Source organism: Scyliorhinus torazame, chromosome 1 (genome assembly GCF_047496885.1).
Source record: "Scyliorhinus torazame isolate Kashiwa2021f chromosome 1, sScyTor2.1, whole genome shotgun sequence".
Taxonomy (NCBI): Eukaryota; Metazoa; Chordata; class Chondrichthyes; order Carcharhiniformes; family Scyliorhinidae; genus Scyliorhinus; species Scyliorhinus torazame.
The window spans coordinates 254,625,537-254,646,520 of record NC_092707.1 but is presented as its reverse complement, the minus strand read 5'-3'; the positions used below and the strand labels follow the sequence as shown (position 1 = coordinate 254,646,520).

The window sequence follows — 20,984 nt, the reverse complement described above, 5'->3', positions numbered from 1 at the left end:
TCTCGGAGAAAGTTAAAATGTCAGCAGAGGCAGAAATCTAGGGGGCGGGAGGGGTGGGGGGGTGGGGGGGTGGGGGGGGGGGGGGTGGGGGGCTGCTGGGCTATTGTCTTACTGTTAGGGGTACGAAGAATGGGACAGGGTTGGAATTGATTTATGTACCATGTTCATGTTGCTGTTATCGTTATTATTATAAAAACTACAAATATATTACGGCAACCATTCACCACTGTATAAAATTGTACAATGTTGTTGTCCTTGTGGGCTCCACCTATGGACCATTGTATCACATTACACCGTACTGTATCATGTTGGTGCCCTTGTGGGCTCCGCCCCCTCGGGGGAGGTATATAGATCTGCTGCCCTGTAGGCGGCTCTCAGTGCAGGGCAGTCGCAGGCAGGCACTGTTCTAGCTGATTAAAACCACTGTTCACTTCAACTCTCTGTCTCGTGTGAATTGATGGTCGCATCACCCTAATAAAATGTTTTCTAAAAAAAAAGATTGCACTCTGCAGCCACTGTCAGGCATTCGAGTCGGACCTGGAAATCATGTTATAATGCTGGATAAACATATGAGGGCAAGAGGAATAAAAGGTGATGAAGGTAATGGAGTAGGTTGGAAGGAGGCTCGTATGGAGCAGAAACTCATGGAACTGTTGGGGTGACTGGCCGATTCCTTTGCTGTGACGTCTATTTCAATGAAAATTGGTCATTTGAGGAGCTGCTGACCATGAGTTAATTACTCCAGTAAAAGTCAGCATTGTGAAGAGGGTTGGGGGGAGAGGAATCAGGGAACAAAATATCCACATTTTGTTATCAATAAAAAGCAAAGAGAAATATTAAAGATGCACAATCCATGTAAAAATCCATCCTGAGCAGGATTCTCCAGCCTCCCAGCCGCGTGTTTCTCAGCAGAACGCCGTTCTCCTGCAGTGGGATTCTCCGTTCCTGCCGCTGTCAATGGGAACTCCCATTGAAGTCACCCCACGCCGCTGGGAAACTTGCGGATGGGGGTGCGCTGCCAGCGGGACCCGCCGCCAACAATTGGACGGAGAATTCTGGCCCCTACCTTTGCTCAGCTGAAAACTGGGATAGTGTCACCGGTTACAGAGTGTAATCATCTGTTGAGTGAAGCTGATGTCTTGATTCCTGAAACACACACTTAGGGTCTTGCAAAGCACTAAATTGTGGAACATACCTTAGTTTTAAGACAGATAAAGACGGAAAGACTTGGTTTCGATAGCTCCTTTCATGACCTCAGGATGGACATAATGAAGCATAGTCATTGTTCCATTGCAGGAAATGTGACATCCTACCTGTATACAGCAATGTGATTACCTGTTTTACTGATGTTGCTTTGTGAGAAATATATTGACCAAGACACTGGGGAGAACTGTCCTACACTTCTTCAAAATCTTGCCAATGGGTTTTTCCTTTACACCCATGCATGCTGTCAAAAATACTGCATGAACCTTGGGCGACATTCCCAAGAGAATCATTACCTGTGAGGTCACCATTCGGCCACCAGCCTAGCTCGCAGGCCCTGCACGTGAACTCATCCTGCATGTACTCATTCTCTTTGCAAGTTGTGCAGATCCAGCAGCAGCTCACCTCTCCCTTCCGAATAACCTATTGAAACAGGACGGAGATCCCTTTAATGAAAACTAGAACTGCTAGAAAGCACTCAGCTAAATTTCAAGATGACAACCTGACATCAACAACCGAGAGACATAACCCCACTCATTGTGTGTCCCTTTGAATGACAGTGAAGCCAAGTGTTGAGAAAGTGATCGCCAATCTCAGCAAGTTGGGTGTTGACCTTCAGAAGCAATCCAACCACCCCAATCCTTTCACAGGTGATTTTGACGGAAGTGCTGGGTGGACCCACCTTGATTTGTCCTTTGGTGCAGGGTTCGCTACAGACAGAGAGCACCATCGTTGTCATGTTCATCTGAAGTTTGTTGTCGTCAATGTCCAACAACCCTTCATACCACGTCCCAATATTAACGTAGTCATACACACCGTCCTCTGCGATTTGGAGATTCATAATATCGTACCTGGCAATTCAAAGAAGAAGTTTAACAGGGACGGGCATTCTTTGGTGTGGATTTCTGTAGCGGTCCTACTGTGAGAGGGGGAACTTTACTCAAACAGGATACGAGTCCCAGGGGCAGAGAGATCCAAAGCACCAGAACACCAAGTCTCCAACTTGCACCCTCATGAAACAAGGCTTCTTGCTGGAGAACGGCAGCTACTTGAATAAACATCGACTTGTTTATCAGTTAGATAATTAAATATTCTTTCACAGCACAATGATGCCTGAATTAACATTTTTAAAAGCGCGTCAATTAACCCGACACTCATGCTCTTTCCATCATAACCCTTCGTTTTGTTTCCTTTTTCTGTAACTATCCTGTTGTCTTTTGGAAGTTTGGGTAAAGCACTGAAGATCATCATTACTGCGTTAAAATAAAAGTTTCCTTTATCCTTTTGCCAATTATCTTGAGCTCACATCCTATGGTTACTGATCCAATTGCTAGGAAAACTATCAAAACCCTTCTTAATTTTAAAAACCTCTTGGAACTCTGCCAAATCCTAATTTCTGTCACCTCTCCACACAACTGAGTGACTCAATCCTGAGGTGACTGAAGCTTTAATCTTCCGGTGTTCACGGTACTGTAAAGCCAGAAATACTTGCCCTGGGAAAAGTAAATGCTCAGAGGAGACCCGATGGAGGTTTTACAAATGACAAAGGGGTTAGGTAGGATCTATAAGGAGAAACTGTTTCTAAAAGCTCATTGAACTCTGCCGACACCAGCTCGAACCAGCTTTAGCACTGGTCCCCACAAAGGGGGACTAGGCGGAATGTCACTTGGGGGCGTCTCCCAGGAGATCAGAGATCCCCAGGTGGCTGGTATCTTGGCAGGGTGGTACGCTGGGGATGCCATCTGGTCACCCTGGCACTCTGATGGTGCCAATCTGGGATTTCCAGGATGTCCATGTGGCACTGCCAGGCTGTCAGTGCCAATGGGCACAATCTACAAGCCAATTTGCGCTCTCGCTCGAGTGCAACGCAGCCAGTAGCTGCCGGGAGAGGCCTCTTGCAGGCTTCCCGGCAACCTTCCGGCCTTCTGGGATCTACCCATGTCCCTCGGGGTGTCAGAATCGGAATCATGACCAAACAGGGCATGACCAAACCTGCGTAGGCAGACTTACCCGGGACCTACCCAAGGAGGCTGTAGCGAGGCACCGTTCAGTGCTGGTCCACACAAACATGGACTAGGCAGAACGGAACCTGGGGGGGGGGGTCTCTCCTGGGTCACCGATACCCCTGGGTGGTCAGAGTCAGTGCAAAGAGGCTCCCTGGCCATCCCCCTGGAATGCGGGAATCTTGGCACTGCCCAGCTGGCTCCTGGGCACTGCCAAAGTGCCCAGGTGGCTGTGCCAAGCTAGCAGAAGCACTGCCAGGGTGACAGTACAAGATTGCCAGGGGACACTGCCAAGGGTCAGGGCCCAAGGGGGGCCATGTCCATGAAAGGAGGGTAGATGAGGGGCTTGAAGAGTGGGGGGGGGGGGGGAGGCAGGTAAGTAGGAGCCTCTGGGAGGTTGTGGTGAGGGAGATGAGTGGGGGTCCTGGAAGGAGAGGGGGCCTGCAAGGGTGCATGGAGGGTGGGGGGATCTGAAGAGGGATCAGCCCCATGAAATGAAATGAATTGAAATGAAAATCGCTTATTGTCACAAGTAGGCTTCAAATGAAGTTACTGTGAAAAGCCCCTAGTCACCACATTCCGGCGCCTGTTCGGGGAGGCTGTTACGGGAATTGAACCGTGATGCTGGCCTGCCTTGGTCTGCTTTCAAAGCCAGCGATTTAGCCCTGTGCTGCTAAACAGCCCCGTATAGTGGGCCCCATGGACCCCATAGTGGGATGTCCTCACTTGGGTGTTGGGTGGTTGTGCCCGCGTGTGTGGGGAGTGTTGTAGATGGAGGCAAAGACTCCACAAGAGGCCAGGTTGACAGGATACAACTCTTTTTATTCTCACACTAGATACAGCAATCACTCCTCTCCACTCCTCGCAGGGTCACCTTCTTCGAACTGCTTCCAGGTTGAGGTTCATATCCTATAGGGAGTTCCTCCAATTGGGAGGAAGCTCCACCCCCTAGTCACCTGGGTAGCTCATGCTCTGAAGTGTATGATGCAATACAAGTTCTGTCCCCATAGGGGGTCATAACAGGGGGTGACATTAACCATGGGTGAGGGGTGTGGGGATCCACAAGCTCACTTAAAGATCGGGGCACCCTTTTCAAAATGGCGGCCCAATTGAATTCAGCTCCCCAGTGCTGAAAAAAATTCTAAGTGTGGGCTAAACCGGTGAGAAACTTCCCAGGGCCCAGAAAATGTGACTAAGTGTGCGATTCTCCGGAAAGATTTCTAAGTGTGGCAGTGAGCGGGAACTGACGTGAACTTCCCGGTGCTCGGCCCAGTGTGGCTGGCAACGGTATTCAACCTTAATTGGTCCATTTAACAAGGCCCCATGGGCTTCACGCCACAAATGAAGGCTTGCCACCTGATTTGCCGTGACTGTGCTCGCCAGCACCCCTTTAACAAGATCGGGAAGCACTTAAACAGCACTTGCATAGCCAACCCCACTCGGCTCGCAGCCATGGCGCCGAGAAAACCGGCCCAAGATTTGGAGACGCGTACCTAGGGAGGCTCCTTGATGCGGTGGAGGCCAGGAGGGATGATCTGTTCCCCCGAGGGTTCCACAGGGCGGCCAGTGCCTCCTGGGACGAAGTGGCAGTCAGCTTGGGGAATGTGACCAGGAGGACTGGCCTCGAGTGTCGGAAGATGGTCAACAATCTACACTGGGCAGCATGGTGAGTTGACACCAATGCCCCCCCCCCTCCTCGACCTAGCACACTGCCTGGGAAGTGTGCACACACGTGCATGATCTTCATGTGGTCGTCACACATGAGTTGTATGTTCAGGGAGTGGAACCCCTTCCTGTTGACGTAGGGCACTCCCAGGTGGCCGGATGACCACAAAGAGACATGTGTCATCCATTACCCCCTGGACATGGGGCATCCCGGGGATGGCGGAGAAACCTGCTGCCCAGGCATCCTGTTGGGCTTTGTCCATGTCAAAGTTTATATAGTTCTCCACCCAGGCAAACAGGGCATCTGGATGCACCAGTGGGCTGTGGCCTCCGAGATGTCACACAGGACCCCGCTCGAGCCCTGGAAGGATCCCAAGGCTTAAAGGTTCAAGGCTGCAGTGAGCTTTACGGCCACCAGGAGCGGATGTCCTCCTCCTCCTCCATGTCCCCGAGGACATGACATAGGTGCTGTACCGTCAGCTTTTCATTTATTCAAAGGACCAGTAATGGCTGTACACCCTGGCCAGTCACGGGCTCACCCTCTGGCTCCCTCCCTGGCCTGTGGTCAGCTGGGTCTTCTGGGTGTGGGGTGGGTCCCTGCACGTGGGCCGCTGCCTCGAGCATCTGCAGATGCTGCTGTCGCCACCGACTCCGGCATCTGGCCGCCTAGCCTACCGACAGCACCACTAGGGCCTGTCCAAAATATCGTCCATACCGTTCAATATCTGCAAGGCATTGGGAGAGGGTGTTAGACGGACAAACAGCGATAGCTCCCACCCCAGGACCCTCCATTCCCCATTGATCCCTCCACCACATCCGGAACGCCCAGTCCACGCACTCCCGGCCACAGCGATCCCCTCTCAACAAACCCCAGACCCTGTACCACAGACACCCGCACATAACTTCACTGGACCTGGCGCTGATCCTCTCCCTGCTGCACTCACCCACCCTCCGGCCGTGGATGTGTCCCCGCAGCCAAATCCCACCCCCTGGGTGTTCGGTTCTTGGCTGCTCCGTGTGTGGTGTTGCCTCCCACAGTGTTCAAGCACAGTGTCCAGGCATCGCGGTCTGATTGGGTTGCTAGGCAATGACTCCCTCATGCTACATGGTACGGGTCCACACTATCCAGGGCTTGGCATGATGGAGCCGCGTGTGGTTGCCCCACCCAGCGGCCCCCCTCCCTCCTTTCCCACGGCGACCCGTCCCTGCGGAGGTTGGTCCCAACCATCCAGCCGAGGATGCCCCACCCGCCGCTGAAAACTGGGGTGGCAAGCCCAACGCCCCAGGCTCTTTACCTGTGAGCAAAGATTGCTACTCATAGCCCCACAGAAGCCCTTTTGCCAGGTTCACATTTTAAAAAAAGAGTACTTCTCAGCGTCAGTGTGACCAGTTGCTGGGGAGGCCGCTGAATGATGGGAGGCCGTTGGATATGGGGTGTCTCTCGTTAATTGTATGGAAATAGGGCTTAAATGGTGATAATTGGTTTCTCACCACACTATGGCGGGAGCCCGATTTCGCCTTCAGGAGCATTGCGGTTACATCGGGAGAGTGCAGCACGGTAGCATAGTGGTTAGCACCGTTGCTTCACAGCACCAGGGTCCCAGGTTCGATTCCCGGCGTGGGTCATTGTCTGTGCGGAGTCTGCACGTTCTCCCTGTATCTGTGTGGGTTTCCTCCGGGTGCTCCGGTTTCCTCCTACAAGTCCTGAAAGATGTGCTGTTAGGTGAATTGGACATTCTGAATTCTCCCTCAGTGTACCCAAACAAGCACCGGAATGTGGCGACTAGGGGCTTTTCACAGTAATTTCATTGCAGTGTTAATGTATGCCTCTTTGTGACAAAAGATTATTATTATCACAAATTATTTGGCGCCTGGCGTGGTTCGCATAATTGGTCTTTCCCGCTGTTCAATGGCCTCGTTTTGCTCAAGCGGAAGCGCAACGAGGCCAGAGAATCGCGCCCTAATGTCATTGGATAGCGGGGGGAGGGGATCTTGCGGGCAGAGCCATTGGATATGGGGTGGGAAAAATCCGTCACAAATGAATTTTGAAATTTTTCCATTAAATTCCACCGAATGTGCCCTGGTGGCATTTTGCCCGCAATGGGCATTGGGCCCAGGGTTGTCCAACCCATATGAGGTGAGGTGCGGGGGCCTCAAGAACCCCTAAACAGGTGAGTTGGGTGATTAGCGGGAGGGTGGGTATCGAGAGATTGACGGAGCCCCTTGGTGCAGGAAATGCGACATGAATGCGGCCTCGGCAGGGTGATCCCCGTTGAGGCCCCCAATAAAGTGCCGTTCGATAGTGGGGTTGTTCCCGGCACTACAACCTCCAGGAACGATTCCACTAATCCTGCCCAGAACGGATTCTTCTTTTCCGTTAGATTGGGCTCTAAGTGTGGGTGAATACCAGTGCGGATCTCACCCAAAAAGCCAGCCGGAATCACCCTGCCAAACTCACCCAAAGTAACACTTTTAGAAGTTTTTCGGTTGAATCAAACCCAATATTTGCGAGGAATTATTAAAATGAGGAGAGCGATATCTCAAATAACATGAGTAGTTGAAGTTTATGATTATCTCTGACAAGTCAATCCCTGAACGAGGCTCCATTAGATTCAGAAACGCGAGTAAAGGGCCCAGGGTTGCCCTGCTCCAGCTTTTAAATAGGTCCGTTTAAAGATTTTTCCAGCCCCATTGCATTATCGGTCTTGTATTCCATTCTCTTCCTGCACTTAGTTGTGCACTGAAGCAGACTTTTGTCTGTTTCCATAGCTAGTAATTCCTGGAACAGGTCGCTAGTCTGTCGCCATCTGACTTGTGGACAGACTGATAAATGCTGAAGGGAATCCCTCAAAATTCTTGAAGGAGAACAAATTGCCGGGATCATGGGAAAGAGCCAGGGAGTAAAAGCCCCTGGATTGCTCTACAAAGTGTTGATGGGCTGAATGGCCTTCTCCTGGTGCTACGACTATGAATCTGTGACTCTCCCTGCTGCTGGATATTGCCCAACACTGTTCAATTCATGAAAACAAAAGGCTTGAATGTAGTGCCTTGCCTACTAAAATCTGACTTAGTGGCCTTGGTCAAGGGGTGTACCTTGGCCGGGACAGCGTTGAGAACTCCTCTGCTTTTCCTTGTAATCGCGCCATGGGATCTTATACGTTCAACCAAGAGAGCAGCTGAGGCAACTTTTTGAAGTCTCAGCCAAAAGATGGCACACCCAACAGTGCAGCACTCCCCAGTACCATGGTGGAGTTATCAGTTTGGATGATCTGCCCCCGTGCACCTAGAGTGGAACTTGAACTTACGACCTTCTAAAGGCAGAGGCAAGAGTATTACCCCTGAGTCACAGCAGAGGCCAATGCAAGAATACTTCCTGCCTCTGTTCAAGTCTGTTTCACCTCCTCACCTAGCAGTCAGACAGCAGATCTAACAGCAGTCGGCTCAAATTGTTAAAGACCCAAGCATCTATTTAAAGGAATGTGAGTAAAGTGCCTGATTTTAAGTAACAAGCTGTGATGGAGTCATCAAACAAATCAGTGCACTGATATGCCCTCCGGCTGCCTGTATAAGCAAGGATAAACAAACTCTAATTGGGGTAAACTTGTAATTCGGAGCCAGCTCGATGGGACAAATGGCTTACTCCTGCTCCTACGTCTTAAGGAGAAGCTAATTTACAGTTTCTGACGATGCACTGGGAGAACACCGACGTCACGGAAGTTGCGTTGTCAGGTGCTACCTTTATAAAAGGTGCAATTTGTAAGGGAGTAAAACAATTAAAATCTATCCAATTTCAATTACATCTTCTCCCCAGTGGAGGGGACAGATAACAGGTGAAATAATTGGTAAACTGTGCACAATTAACAAAATTCATGTCATTGTGGGATGAAGGGAACTGTGCGTCGTAAAGAGACAATCAAGAGCAGGGAATTCTGAGGCCTCGTGCCTAGTTATATCCTGCGGTAGTGCATCGAGTGGATAGAACGATCAGTCATTCAGTCGCTGGAGTATTGATAAGCCAATACAGGGGGCGTCATTCTCCGCCGGCGGGCGTCTCCATTTTGCCGGCGCCGGGGGGTTTCCCGACGGCGTGGGGCTGCCCCACAATGGGAAACCCCATTGACCGGCCGGTGTTACGGAGACTCCCGCCGGCCGGTCGGGGCAGAAATGTGGCGGGGCGGGTAGGAGAATTTCGCTAGGAACTCTGAATATTGGTTCCCATCAAAAAGGAAACAAGCAGAGACTTAAAAATCGTTTTTATTAAATTGAGTTTAGTTATTTAGGTACAGTGATAAGAGAGAAGAAAAAAATTCTATTTTGACCGACACCCCAAATCAGAAATATCGTGGACCAAGAAGCTAAGCTGAAAAGAAAGAAGACAAGATGATCCATGCTCTCGCTTTACAGAACCTAATTTAAAATTGGACTGCAGCGGTTCAAGATGGCAGCTCACTTCCTCCTTCTCGGGTGGTATTAGGAATGGGCCTAGCCCGCAACGCCCACATCCCAAGAATATATATCAAAACATTGTCAGAATTGGTTATTTAGGATGTGCAGGCTAATGTAGAAGAAATGCAATATCAAATTACTATTTATTTACAGTTCACTTCAGAGATACTGAGACCTGAGTCAGCAACTTACAAGGAACAGAACAATTTCACAGGGACAGACCTGTCTCCACAGGTGCTGACTGACCTATTCCATCCCTACCTTCGCCAATCAGTTACTGAAATCCTCATCCGTGTCTTTGATACCTCTAGATTCAGCCATTCTATTGCTCTTCTGGCCGTCCTCCAAGGGTGGCACGGTAGCACAGTGGTTAGCCCTGCTGCCTCACAGCGCCAGGGACCCAGGTTCGATTACGAACTTAGGTGACTGTCTGTGTGAGTTTGCACGTTCTCCCCGTGTCTGTGTGGGTTTCCTCCCACAAGTCCAAAGATGTGCAGGTTAGGTGGATTGGCCATGCTAAATTGCCCCTTGGTGTCCGTCGGGTTACTGGGAAAGGGTGGGGACATGGGCCTAGATGGGGTGCTCTTTCAGAGGGTTGTTGCAGATCTGATGGGCCGAATGGCCACCTTCTCCTCAATAAATGTCACGCCATCCAAAACTCTGCCGCCCGTTGCCTAGCAACACAAAGTCCCAACCACACATCATTCCTATGCTTGGTGCTCCCGATGAAGCAACACCTTGATTTCAAAATTCTCACCTTTGTGTTTAAGTCCTTCCATGGTTTTAATCTACCCTAACTCTGTAACTACCTCCAACACTCTGAGAATACCATGGGCGGGATTCTCCAATCCTGCGGCAGTGTGTCCACGCCGTCTTAAATGCCATCGCATTTTACGATGGCGAGAACGGGCCGCTCCCACGTCTAATTCTGGCCCCTACAGGGAGCCAGCACGGCGCTGGAGCGGTTCGCGGCGTTCCAGCTGCAGTCCCCGGCGCAAACTGTGCGCCGCGGGATCCGCGCCAACGAGGCCTCCTTCAACGCGCCGGCCCCGACGCAACAGGGTGCAGGGCCACAGTGGCCGGTGCGTAGGAAAGGAGGCCCCCAGCCACAGAGGCCGGCCCGCCGATCGGTGGGTCCCGATCGCAGGCCAGGCCACATCGGAGGCCCCCGCCGGGGTCAGACCACCCTCCCCCCCACAGGCCATCACCCGACCCTTAAACAAAGAGGACCCGCCGGCCCAGAGCAGGTTAGAACGGCGCCGGCGGGACTCGGCTCTTTTCCTACGGCCGCTCGGCCCATCCGGGCCGGAGAATCGGCGGGCCGGCCACGTAGAGCTGCCTGCGACCGGCACCGCACCAACCATGCTGGCGCCAATGGCGCCAATTCTCCGCATGCGGAGGATTGCGTGCCGGTGTCAGGGCGGCGTAGCCCGTTCGCGGGGATTCTCCGGCTCAGCGCGGGGCTGGGAGAATCCCACCACATGTTCCTTTGTTTCTGGTCACCTGCCTGATATTTCCTATCGTGGCCCAGTGTCAATTGTTGCCTGTTACTGGTCTTGTGAAGCACTGTGAGCTTTTTACTCTGCTGATGGTGCTATATAAATGCAAATTGTTGTCGCGTGTCTCCAGCAATATCTGTTTCGGCCTCAGATTTCACAGGGACATATGACGTAGGTGTGAGACAAACTCTTTTCCGGCTGATAATTGTCTCAATGAAGTGAGAGGAGGGGAGATAAAATGTGTGGATACATCTGGAATTAAACCAAACTGATAATTAGCTCAAGTGTTCAATTCACACAATCATGACTGAAGGGAAGGACAAGAAAGCTTGAGTTAATTAATTTTCTCTCTCGTGAATTAATGAAGCCAAGTCTTTCTTTAGTCTCGAGAAGTTAACATGAATCAAAAGTAGCGGTGTGTTTGCCTTACAGGACTGGGTGTTCAATCCTTTTAAAGTTTGCTGAAACTTCCCCGCTATCTGAGGAAGCTGTGTGCTGGGGATGTCAAATGCAGCTCTTCCGCAGTTGGACAATTTTACTGCCTGACATCATTGTGAGAGGAGATCAGAATGCATCCACTGACAGGGGACGCTTGGTGTTTATATTGCTGAGTGACTGGATTGAAGTGTCTTTTCCACCACAGTTCAGGGCTGAGGTCTGTGGCTGCAAAAAACACGCAAATCAACACGCTGTACACGTATCAAAATTGTACGTGCAGAATAACATGCTCCAGTCATTAACGTTATTTAGACACAACAATGAACCACGGCCCAAATCCTACGGTCAAGGTCAGAACTCTTGGACAAAAGAACACCCGCTTACCTTACTCCAATTTTTCTGGGCAATCTTCCAATGGAGGATTCCTCCAAACTGACTGAGTAACAGGAAACCTCGGGGACATCAGCGGCAGGAATCCCCTTTTTTATGGCACTAGCTGCGTATTCTGCTAAGTCAAGAGTTTGAATGTCCACAGCTTCTTTGAATAGCTACAGAGAGGTGGTAAGTGGATTGGTGGGTGGGTACGGTGGGTGAGGTGCATGGATGAGAGGGTAGGGTGTGTCAGGTAAGTGGATAGAGTCTGTGAGGTAAATAGGTAAGGGCTAGGATAAGTGATGGGGTATGTGGGTGAGGTATGGGGTACAGTGGGAAAAGGGGGGTAGGGTGGCAGGCTGAATAGGGTGGTGTAATTGGGTCAGGTAAGATCAGGGAGAAGTTGGCAACTCAGCATATAGTCAGTAGTGTGGGTAAGGTATGAAAGTCGGATGGTGAGCTCGAGTCAGTCTGTTTGGGGGCGAGGGGGTCAAGGCCAGTGAGGGTGGAGGTCTTTAGAGTGTTTGGGTCTGTTAGACTAGAGGCACGATTTAATGGACACGTTGGTGAGTTCTCCCAGTGAGCTAGAGAAGACACAGCCAGAGTGAGACAGAACCAAGAGTGAGTTTAGGAATTTGAATCTAGGTGGGAATTGAATCAAATCAGTAAGGCAGCTCCTTTTAAATTTCAGGAGTTTAAATTAATTTAAATTAAGCTAGAATTGTGCAGTGTAGGTTAACAAGGGCTGCCCCACCCACTCACATAACTGGTTGGCAGTTAAGTGTCAGTCACTTAAACCTACCTTGGTCTCAAAGCAGGTGGGGGAGGGGAGTCAATTCAGGACAGTTTAAAAAGAGCAACTTGTAAACTCACTCCCAGTGAGTTCTCCCAGTGAGCCAGAGAAGACACAGCCAGAGTGAGACAGAACCAAGAGTAAGTTTGGGAATTTGAATCTAGGTGGGAATTGGAAGCTGGGTGGGGAGGAAGTGCTTTTTATCCCTGGTAATCGACTGGTAAGTAGTGTTTCTGTTTTTCTGTTTCTTTTCATTGGTATATTTATTTATTTTTTTCTTCGTTGTTTATTTATTTATTTAATTTATTTTGAGGAAATTGTAATTGTTGAAGTTAACCGAAGGCTTAAGACATAGCAGGAGATCTCAGACCCGTGTCATGCTCCTCATGTGCGATGTTGTAGCTCAGGGACACGTCCACTGTCCCTGGCTCCTTCACGTGCAAGAAGTGTGTCCAGTTGCAGCTCCTGTTAGACCGCTTGACGGCTCTGGAGCAGCGGATGGACTCACTCTGGAGCATCCGCGATGCTGAGGACGTTGTGGATAGCACGTTTAGCAAGTTGGTCACAGCGCAGGTCAAAGGTACTGAGGGAGATAGAAAATGGGTGACCAAAAGACAGAGCAAGAGTAGGAAGACAGTGCAGGTGTCCTCTGCGGTCATCTCCCTGCAAAACAGATATACCGTTTTGGATACTGTTGAGGGAGATGGCTCACCAGGGGAAGGCAGCAGCAGCCAGGTTCATGGCACCGTGGCTGGCTCTGCTGCGCAGCTGGGCAGGAAGAAGAATGGCAGGGCTATAGTGATAGGGGACTCAATTGTAAGGGGAATAGACAGGTGGTTCTGCGGACGCAATCGAGACTCCAGGATGGTATGTTGCCTCCCTGGTGCAAGGGTCAAGGATGCCTCGGAGCGGCTGCATGACATTCGGGGGAGGAGGGTGAACAGCCAGCTGTCGTGGTGCACATAGGCACCAACGATATAGGTAAAAAACGGGATGAGGTCCTACAAGCTGAATTTAGGGAGTTAGGAGTTAAACTAAAAAGTAGGACCTCAAAGGTAGTAATCTCAGGATTGCTATCAGTGCCACGAGCTAGTCAGAGTAGGAATGTCAGGATAGAGAGGATGAATGCGTGGCTCGAGAGATGGTGCAAGAGGGAGGGATTCAAATTCCTGGGACATTGGAACCGGTTCTAGGGGAGGTGGGACCAGTACAAACTGGACGGTCTGCACCTGGGCAGGACTGGAACCGATGTCCTGGGGAGGGTGTTTGCTAGAGCTGTTGGGGAGAGTTAAACTAATGTGGCAGGGGGGTGGGAACCGATGCAGGAAGTTGGAAGGTAGTAAAACAGGGACAGAAACAAAAGGCAGTAAGGGGGAAAGTGTAAGGCAGAGAAGCCATAGTCAAAAATCAAAAAGGGCGACAGTACAAGGTACAGTGACTGAGGGGAGCTCAGTGAATAGGACCAGGAATACTAAAAGGAATAAAACGGGAAGTGAAAACATTAATGGTAAGCGACGCGTGAATGACTATATTTAGTGGCCGTTACTGAAACATGGTTAAAGGATGGTCACGACTGGGAGTTAAATTTACGAGGGTATCAAACTATTCGGAAGGACAGAGTGGATGGTAAGGGAGGTGGTGTAGCTCTGTTATTTAAGGATGGCATCCGGGCAACAGTAAGGGATGACATCGGTGCTATGGAGGATAAGGTTGAATCCATTTTGGTGGAAATCAGGAATAGTAAGGCGAAAAAGTCACTGAAAGGAGTAGTCTATATGCCACCAAATAGTAACATTATGGTGGGGCAGGCAATAAACAAAGAAATAACTGATGCATGTAGAAATGGTACAGCAGTTATCATGGGGGATTTTAATCTACATGTCGATTGGTTTAACCAGGTTGGTAAAAGGCAGCATTGAGGAGGAGTTTATAGAATGTATCCGCGATAGTTTCCTAGAACAGTATGTAATGGAACCTACGAGGGAACAAGCGGTCCTAGATCTGGTCCTGTGTAATGAGACAGGATTGATTCAGGATCTCATAGTTAGGGATCCTCTCGGAAGGAGCGATCACAATATGGTGGAATTTAAAATACAGATGGAGGGTGAGAAGGTAAAATGAAGCACTAATGTTTTGTGCTTAAACAAAGGAGATTACAATTGGATGAGAGAAGAACTAGCTAAGGTAGACTGGGAGCAAAGATTTTATGGTGAAACAGTTGAGGAACAGTGGAGAACCTTCCAAGTGATTTTTCACAGTGCTCAGCAAAGGTTTATACCAACAAAACGGAAGGATGGTAAAAAGAGGGAAAATCGACCGTGGATATCGAAGGAAATAAGGGAGCGTATCAAATTGAAGGAAAAAACATACAAAGTAGCAAAGATCAGTGGGAGACTAGAGGACTGGGAAATCTTTAGGAGGCATCAGAAAGCTACTAAAAAAGCTATAAAGAAGAGTAAGATAGATTATGAGAGTAAACTTGCTCAGAATATAAAAACAGATAGTAAAAGTTTCTACAAATATATAAAACAAAAAAGAGTGGCTAAGGTAAATATTGGTCCTTTAGAGGATGAGAAGGGAGATTTAATAATGGGAGATGAGGAAATGGCTGAGGAACTGAACAGGTTTTTTGGGTCGGTCTTCACAGTGGAAGACACAAATAACATGCCAGTGACTGATGGAAATGAGGCTATGACAGGTGAGGACCTGGAGAGGATTGTTATCACCAAGGAGGTAGTGATGGGCAAGCTAATGGGGCTAAAGGTAGACAAGTCTCCTGGCCCTGATGGAATGCATCCCAGAGTGCTGAAAGAGATGGCTAGGGAAATTGCAAATGCACTAGTGATAATTTACCAAAATTCACTAGACTCTGGGGTGGTCCCGGCGGATTGGAAATTAGCAAACGTGACACCACTGTTTAAAAAACAAGGTAGGCAGAAAGCGGGTAATTATAGGCCAGTGAGCTTAACTTTGGTAGTAGGGAAGATGCTGGAATCTATCATCAAGGAAGAAATAGCGAGGCATCTGGATGGAAATTGTCCCATTGGGCAGACGCAGCATGGGTTCATAAAGGGCAGGTCGTGCCTAACTAATTTAGTGGAATTTTCTGAGGACATTAACAGTGCGGTAGATAACGGGGAGCCAATGGATGTGGTATATCTGGATTTCCAGAAAGCCTTTGACAAGGTGCCACACAAAAGGTTGCTGCATAAGATAAAGATGCATGGCATTAAGGGGAAAGTAGTAGCATGGATAGAGGATTGGTTAATTAATAGGAAGCAAAGAGTGGGAATTAATGGGTGTTTCTCTGGTTGGCAATCAGTAGCTAGTGGTGTCCCTCAGGGATCAGTGTTGGGCCCACAACTGTTCACAATTTACATAGATGATTTGGAGTTGGGGACCAAGGGCAATGTGTCCAAGTTTGCTGACGACACTAAGATAAGTGGTAAAGCAAAAAGTGCAGAGGATACTGGAAGTCTGCAGAGGGATTTGGATAGGCTAAGTGAATGGGCTAGGGTCTGGCAGATGGAATACAATGTTGACAAATGTGAGGTTATCCATTTTGTGAGGAATAACAGCAAAAGGGATTATTATTTAAATGATAAAATATTAAAACATGCTGCTGTGCAGAGAGACCTGGGTGTGCACGTGCATGAGTCGCAAAAGGTTGGTTTACAGGTGCAACAGGTGATTAAGAAGGCAAATGGAATTGCGTCGGGCTGGTTTAGCTCACTGGGCTAAATCGCTGGCTTTTAAGGCAGACCAAGGCAGGCCAGCAGCTCGGTTCAATTCCTATACCAGCCTCCCCGAACAGGTGCCGGAATGTGGCGACTAGGGGCTTTTCACAGTAACTTCATTGAAGCCTACTCGTAACAATAAGCAATTTTAATTTCATTTCATTTCATCGCTAGAGGGATGGAGTTTAAGACTAGGGAGGTTATGCTCAATTGTATAAGGTGTTAGTGAGGCCACACCTGGAGTATTGTGTTCAGTTTTGGTCTCCTTACTTGAGAAAGGACGTACTGGCACTGGAGGGTGTGCAGAGGAGATTCACTAGGTTAATCCCAGAGCTGAAGGGGTTGGATTATGAGGAGAGGTTGAGTAGACTGGGACTGTACTCGTTGGAATTTAGAAGGATGAGGGGGGAACCTTATAGAAACATATAAGATTACGAAGGGAATAGATAGGATAGATGCGGGCAGGTTGTTTCCACTGGCGGGTGAAAGCAGAACTAGGGGGCATAGCCTCAAAATAAGGGGAAGTAGATTTAGGACTGAGTTTAGGAGGAACTTCTTCACCCAAAGGGTTGTGAATCTATGGAATTCCTTGCCCAGTGAAGCAGTAGAGTCTCCTTCACTAAATATTTTTAAGATAAAGATAGATAGTTTTTTGAAGAATAAAGGGATTAAGGGTTATGGTGTTCGGGCCGGAAAGTGGAGCTGAGTCCACAAAAGATCAGCCGTGATCTCATTGAATGGTGGAGCAGGCTCGAGGGGCCAGATGGCCTACTCCTGCTCCCAGTTCTTATGTTCTTATGTTTCTCAGTGTCATTTGTGGCGGGTTTTGCTGGGAGTTTCTCCCCGGCTCTGTTGGCGAGTTCCCCACCACCATCTAACCACACTTAGTCACTTTTCTGGATCCTGGGGAGTTTCTCACTGGTTTAGCCATCACTGTGGAGATGAACTCAGAGGTCGGGCCCACCATTTTGAAAGGGTGCCCCGATTTCTACGCGTGCTTTTCAGCCCACCCCTACCCATGGGCCATGTCAACCCCCATACAAATGGACATTACCCCACAATCCTCCAAGTGAGGACACCGCGCTATGGGTCCCTGGGGGCCCTCCCTCTTCAGGCCCACCCACACCCCCTTACAGGCACCCCCTTCCTGGACCTCCACCCGTCATCCCTATTCCACCTCCCAGAGGCCCCTTCTTACCTGCCCTACACTCCCCACCCTTCATGCTCCCCTCCACCATCCTTTCATGGGCATTGCCCCCCTCGGTCCCTGACCGATGGCAGTGCCACCCTGACACTGCCACCCTGGCAGTGCTTCTGCCTGCTTGGCAGTGCCACCCAGGCACCTTGGCAGTGCCAAGGTGGTAGTGCCAAGATACCAGACTACCTGTGCCAAGTTGCCTATGTTCCAGGAGGAGGGCTAGGGGGCCATCCTGCCCTATCCCTGGTCACCCTGGGGCCTCCGATGGCCTGGAAGACACCCCTGGGTATCGTTCCATCTGGTCCAAGTTTGTGTGCTGAACGGAGCCCAGCTGTGGCCTCACTGGGAAGGTCGGTCGATCCGGGAATGCCGGTAGATACCGGCTCTGTAGGCCTTAAGTAAGGTTAGGGCCTACTTTCGTGAGCGTGGCTTGATCCGGCCCATGTTGCAAGGGTTCCTGATTCCGACGCCTCGCGGGACTTGGGTAGATCCTGCGACATGTCGTAGCTGTCAGGGAGCCCCTGGGAGGCCTCACCCGGCATATACCGTCCACACAGCGCTCTCATTGGGCCACAATGTGGCTGGTTGATCGCACCCTCGGCTTTTTCTGTGTGACATTTCCTGGTTAACTCTCCAGGTCAGTAAGTTGGAACCATCTTGCGTCGCTGACTTGGATTCAGAATTCAGAACCTTTTTTGAGAAGGTCCTGGAGAGCAGTGGAATTTCCCATCAGGAAGTTCAAACCACCTGGGCAATTCACATGGGCCTGACATTGGGACTTCCAAGGACCCCCGTAGCGCAACTTAGGGGCTATTTCTAATCTCCTGACGATCTGGAAAATCTGGGTCCACATTTATGTTAACACACTGCATGCACTTTAAGACCACAGACACAATAAAAAAGGGTATCAGAGGGAAATCAGAGAATTATAGATTAGTTAGACATCAATTGTTGGAAAATTGTTGAAGTCCATAGTTGAGGATAGGGTGCCTGAACACCTTGAGAAGTTTAGATAATCAAAGACAGCCAACATGGATTTTAAAGTGTGGATCATGTCTGACAAAATTAATGGAATTTTGTGAAGAAGTGACTGAAGAGGTGGACAGGGAAATGTCTCTGGATATTATTTCTTTGGACTTCCACAAGATACTTGTTAAAAGTGCTCCATAAGAGGCAAGCTGTTGGCCTCTTTGGGAAATCGGCTGAACGGCAGGAGACTGAGAATAGGGATAATGGGCTGGCGGTCCAATTGGTAGGATGTGACCAGTGGTGACCCACAGGGATCAAAATGGGGCCCTCAGCTCTTCATTTTATCCATTCACGACTTTGATAATGGAAGAGAAAGCCCCATATTCAAATCTGCCAACAACATATTGTCAGTAGTACAGATGGCAATGTAAAATTACAGATAAAGATAGATGAAGTCAATGGGCAAATAGATTTCAATGTACGCAAATGTGAGGTCAGCCACTTTTATTCTAAAAATGATATAAGTGTACTTTATATATGGCGAAAACCTAGAAACAGTGGAAGGTGGAAAGAAACTTGGGGTCCAGGCACACAAGAGCATTAAAATGTCATAAACATGGCTCATGGAATGTTATCCCATGTGGGTGGGGTTTTACAGCCCCACCCCGCCTGTTGGGATTGTCCGCTTCCGACAGGTGTGCTACTCTGCTGTGCCATCGAATGCCATTTCTGATTGAAACTGCTTACATTTTTAGATTTTGGGATGGAAAAAGGTCAGATGCTAAACCTTGACGAAGGAAGGTCTCGACAGATCACCTACTGACCAGTTAGTAGCAGAAGCCCAATGTCCCCAGAAGGACCTGTGCCCGAATTGACATGTGGGCTCAGAAAAAGCCAACCTGTTCCCTTTTGTGCAATCTGAAATGCACGTGCAACCCATGTCTGACTTTTCCTCGCATTTATGTCTGTTTACACAGGGTTTGGGTTTGAAGTTTATTTTGTGAACCATAATGGAGTGTGATGTACAGGTTGCCAGCGCCCAACATAATTTAAAATCCCCCTATACCTCACCCCTCACTACCCACCGTACCACCACACATCCTCTCAGATTGCCCATGCCATCTCCATGCCCCCCATCCAGCATGCACCACATACAGTCCTCAGGAGCCAAATAATAGCAGCAGGAATTATTATAAAATCATTGGGAAGAAAACCCCACTAATGATCTAATAACACCCTGAATTCAAACACCCAACCAATGAATCCAGAAAAAACCTACTCCCGTGCAAAAGAAAATGATAATCCTTTAAGTGCGTATTAAGTTTATAAACAAACACAGAACACAGAATCAAAGACCCGTTTTGTTATTACAGCCTCTTTATGAGTTTCAATTGTTCCTGGATGAACAGACCATCTGTTGAGGTGCCTTTTGAAACCTAGCCAAGCATTCATAATGATTGCAGCTCTCATAACAAAACCTTCCAGTTAGTACCTGGTAGAACAGAAGGGTGCTCATTTCCATTTCAAAAGTGAGTGCCTATCAATGGGAGGGAGCAGGTACAGAAACCTTTTTCATTTTTCAAAAGCAATGTTTTTTAAAAAAATAGCCAGAGCTACCAGGTGATTTAAATTACAGCACAAAACATGACAGCAGAGGTTGACACAACATTCCCCCTCCCCCATTGTTTAGTGCATTATCGCACTTTTGACAATTACTAAAATACTGGAATGCATGACGACAATTACACAATGCTGGATGATGTCAGGGTTAACTTACCTTCACAGAACAGATCCCTATGCAGAATCAATGCATTAAAAACACATCCACATTGCAAAGCAACAAATAGTAACATTTGAAGCTGTCAAAACAACTGTTACCTTTCAAAACTTTCCTCACTCCTCTGCAGTATCCCCCCAGTGCTCACAAACTGGACTGAGTTTAGGAGGAACTTCTTCACCCAAAGGTTTGTGAATCTATGGAATTCCTTGCCCAGTGAAGCAGTAGAGGCTCCTTCATTAAATGTTTTTAAGATAAAGATAGATAGTTTTTTGAAGAATAAAGGGATTAAGGGTTATGGTGTTCAGGCCGGAAAGTGGAGCTGAGTCCACAAACGATCAGCCATGATCTCATTGAATGGCGGAGCAGGCTCGAGGGGCCAGATGGCCTACTCCTGCTCCTAGTTCTTCTGTTCTTATGTAAACTCTTCAATGAGGGGCATTTTTCAGGACTTAAACACATTAGAAATTGTGCAGAGCACATACAGTATTCATGTAATCCTCACAATGGTGATCCTGATCTCAGGAGAGTTGCATGTGTATTTTGAACCCAAGGCATACCCAGCCCTTCGACTGCCACATGAAAACGGTGTGGGGTCAGGTAGGCACAGGAAAATTGTATGTTCAGCAGAAAATAAAACAACCTTGATTGGAAGGCAAAACCCCAACGCCTGAAATCCACTGTGAAATAGAATGCGGCTGTTAAGGTTGTGAAGAAATCCTTTGGGCATCAAAGATCCAAGTTGTTCATTCTTGGCAGTTGTTGGATGGATTCGTGGTTCCACCCACAGCTCAAGGAATAACCTTGGTGGGCCAAGCAACGTTCTCTCATTAAAGGGATGGCTTCTAACTGCCAAAAGATTTGGGTCCCCTCATCTGTCGGCA

The 20,984-nt window shown here is 48.8% G+C and overlaps 1 protein-coding gene across 2 annotated transcripts in view; it reads right to left on the bottom strand.

Moving 5' to 3' along the window:
• The window catches only part of LOC140420708 (metabotropic glutamate receptor 1-like), a 912,336-nt gene that overhangs the window by 48,940 nt on the left and 842,412 nt on the right, over window positions 1-20,984 (bottom strand). For both annotated transcript variants that reach the window (XM_072504710.1, XM_072504706.1), the window contains exons 6-7: window positions 1,886-2,054; window positions 1,500-1,626 (exon numbers count right to left, since the gene is read on the bottom strand). In XM_072504710.1, coding sequence (XP_072360811.1) covers window positions 1,500-1,626; window positions 1,886-2,054 — 296 coding nt within the window. The remainder of the gene's footprint in view (window positions 1-1,499; window positions 1,627-1,885; window positions 2,055-20,984) is intronic.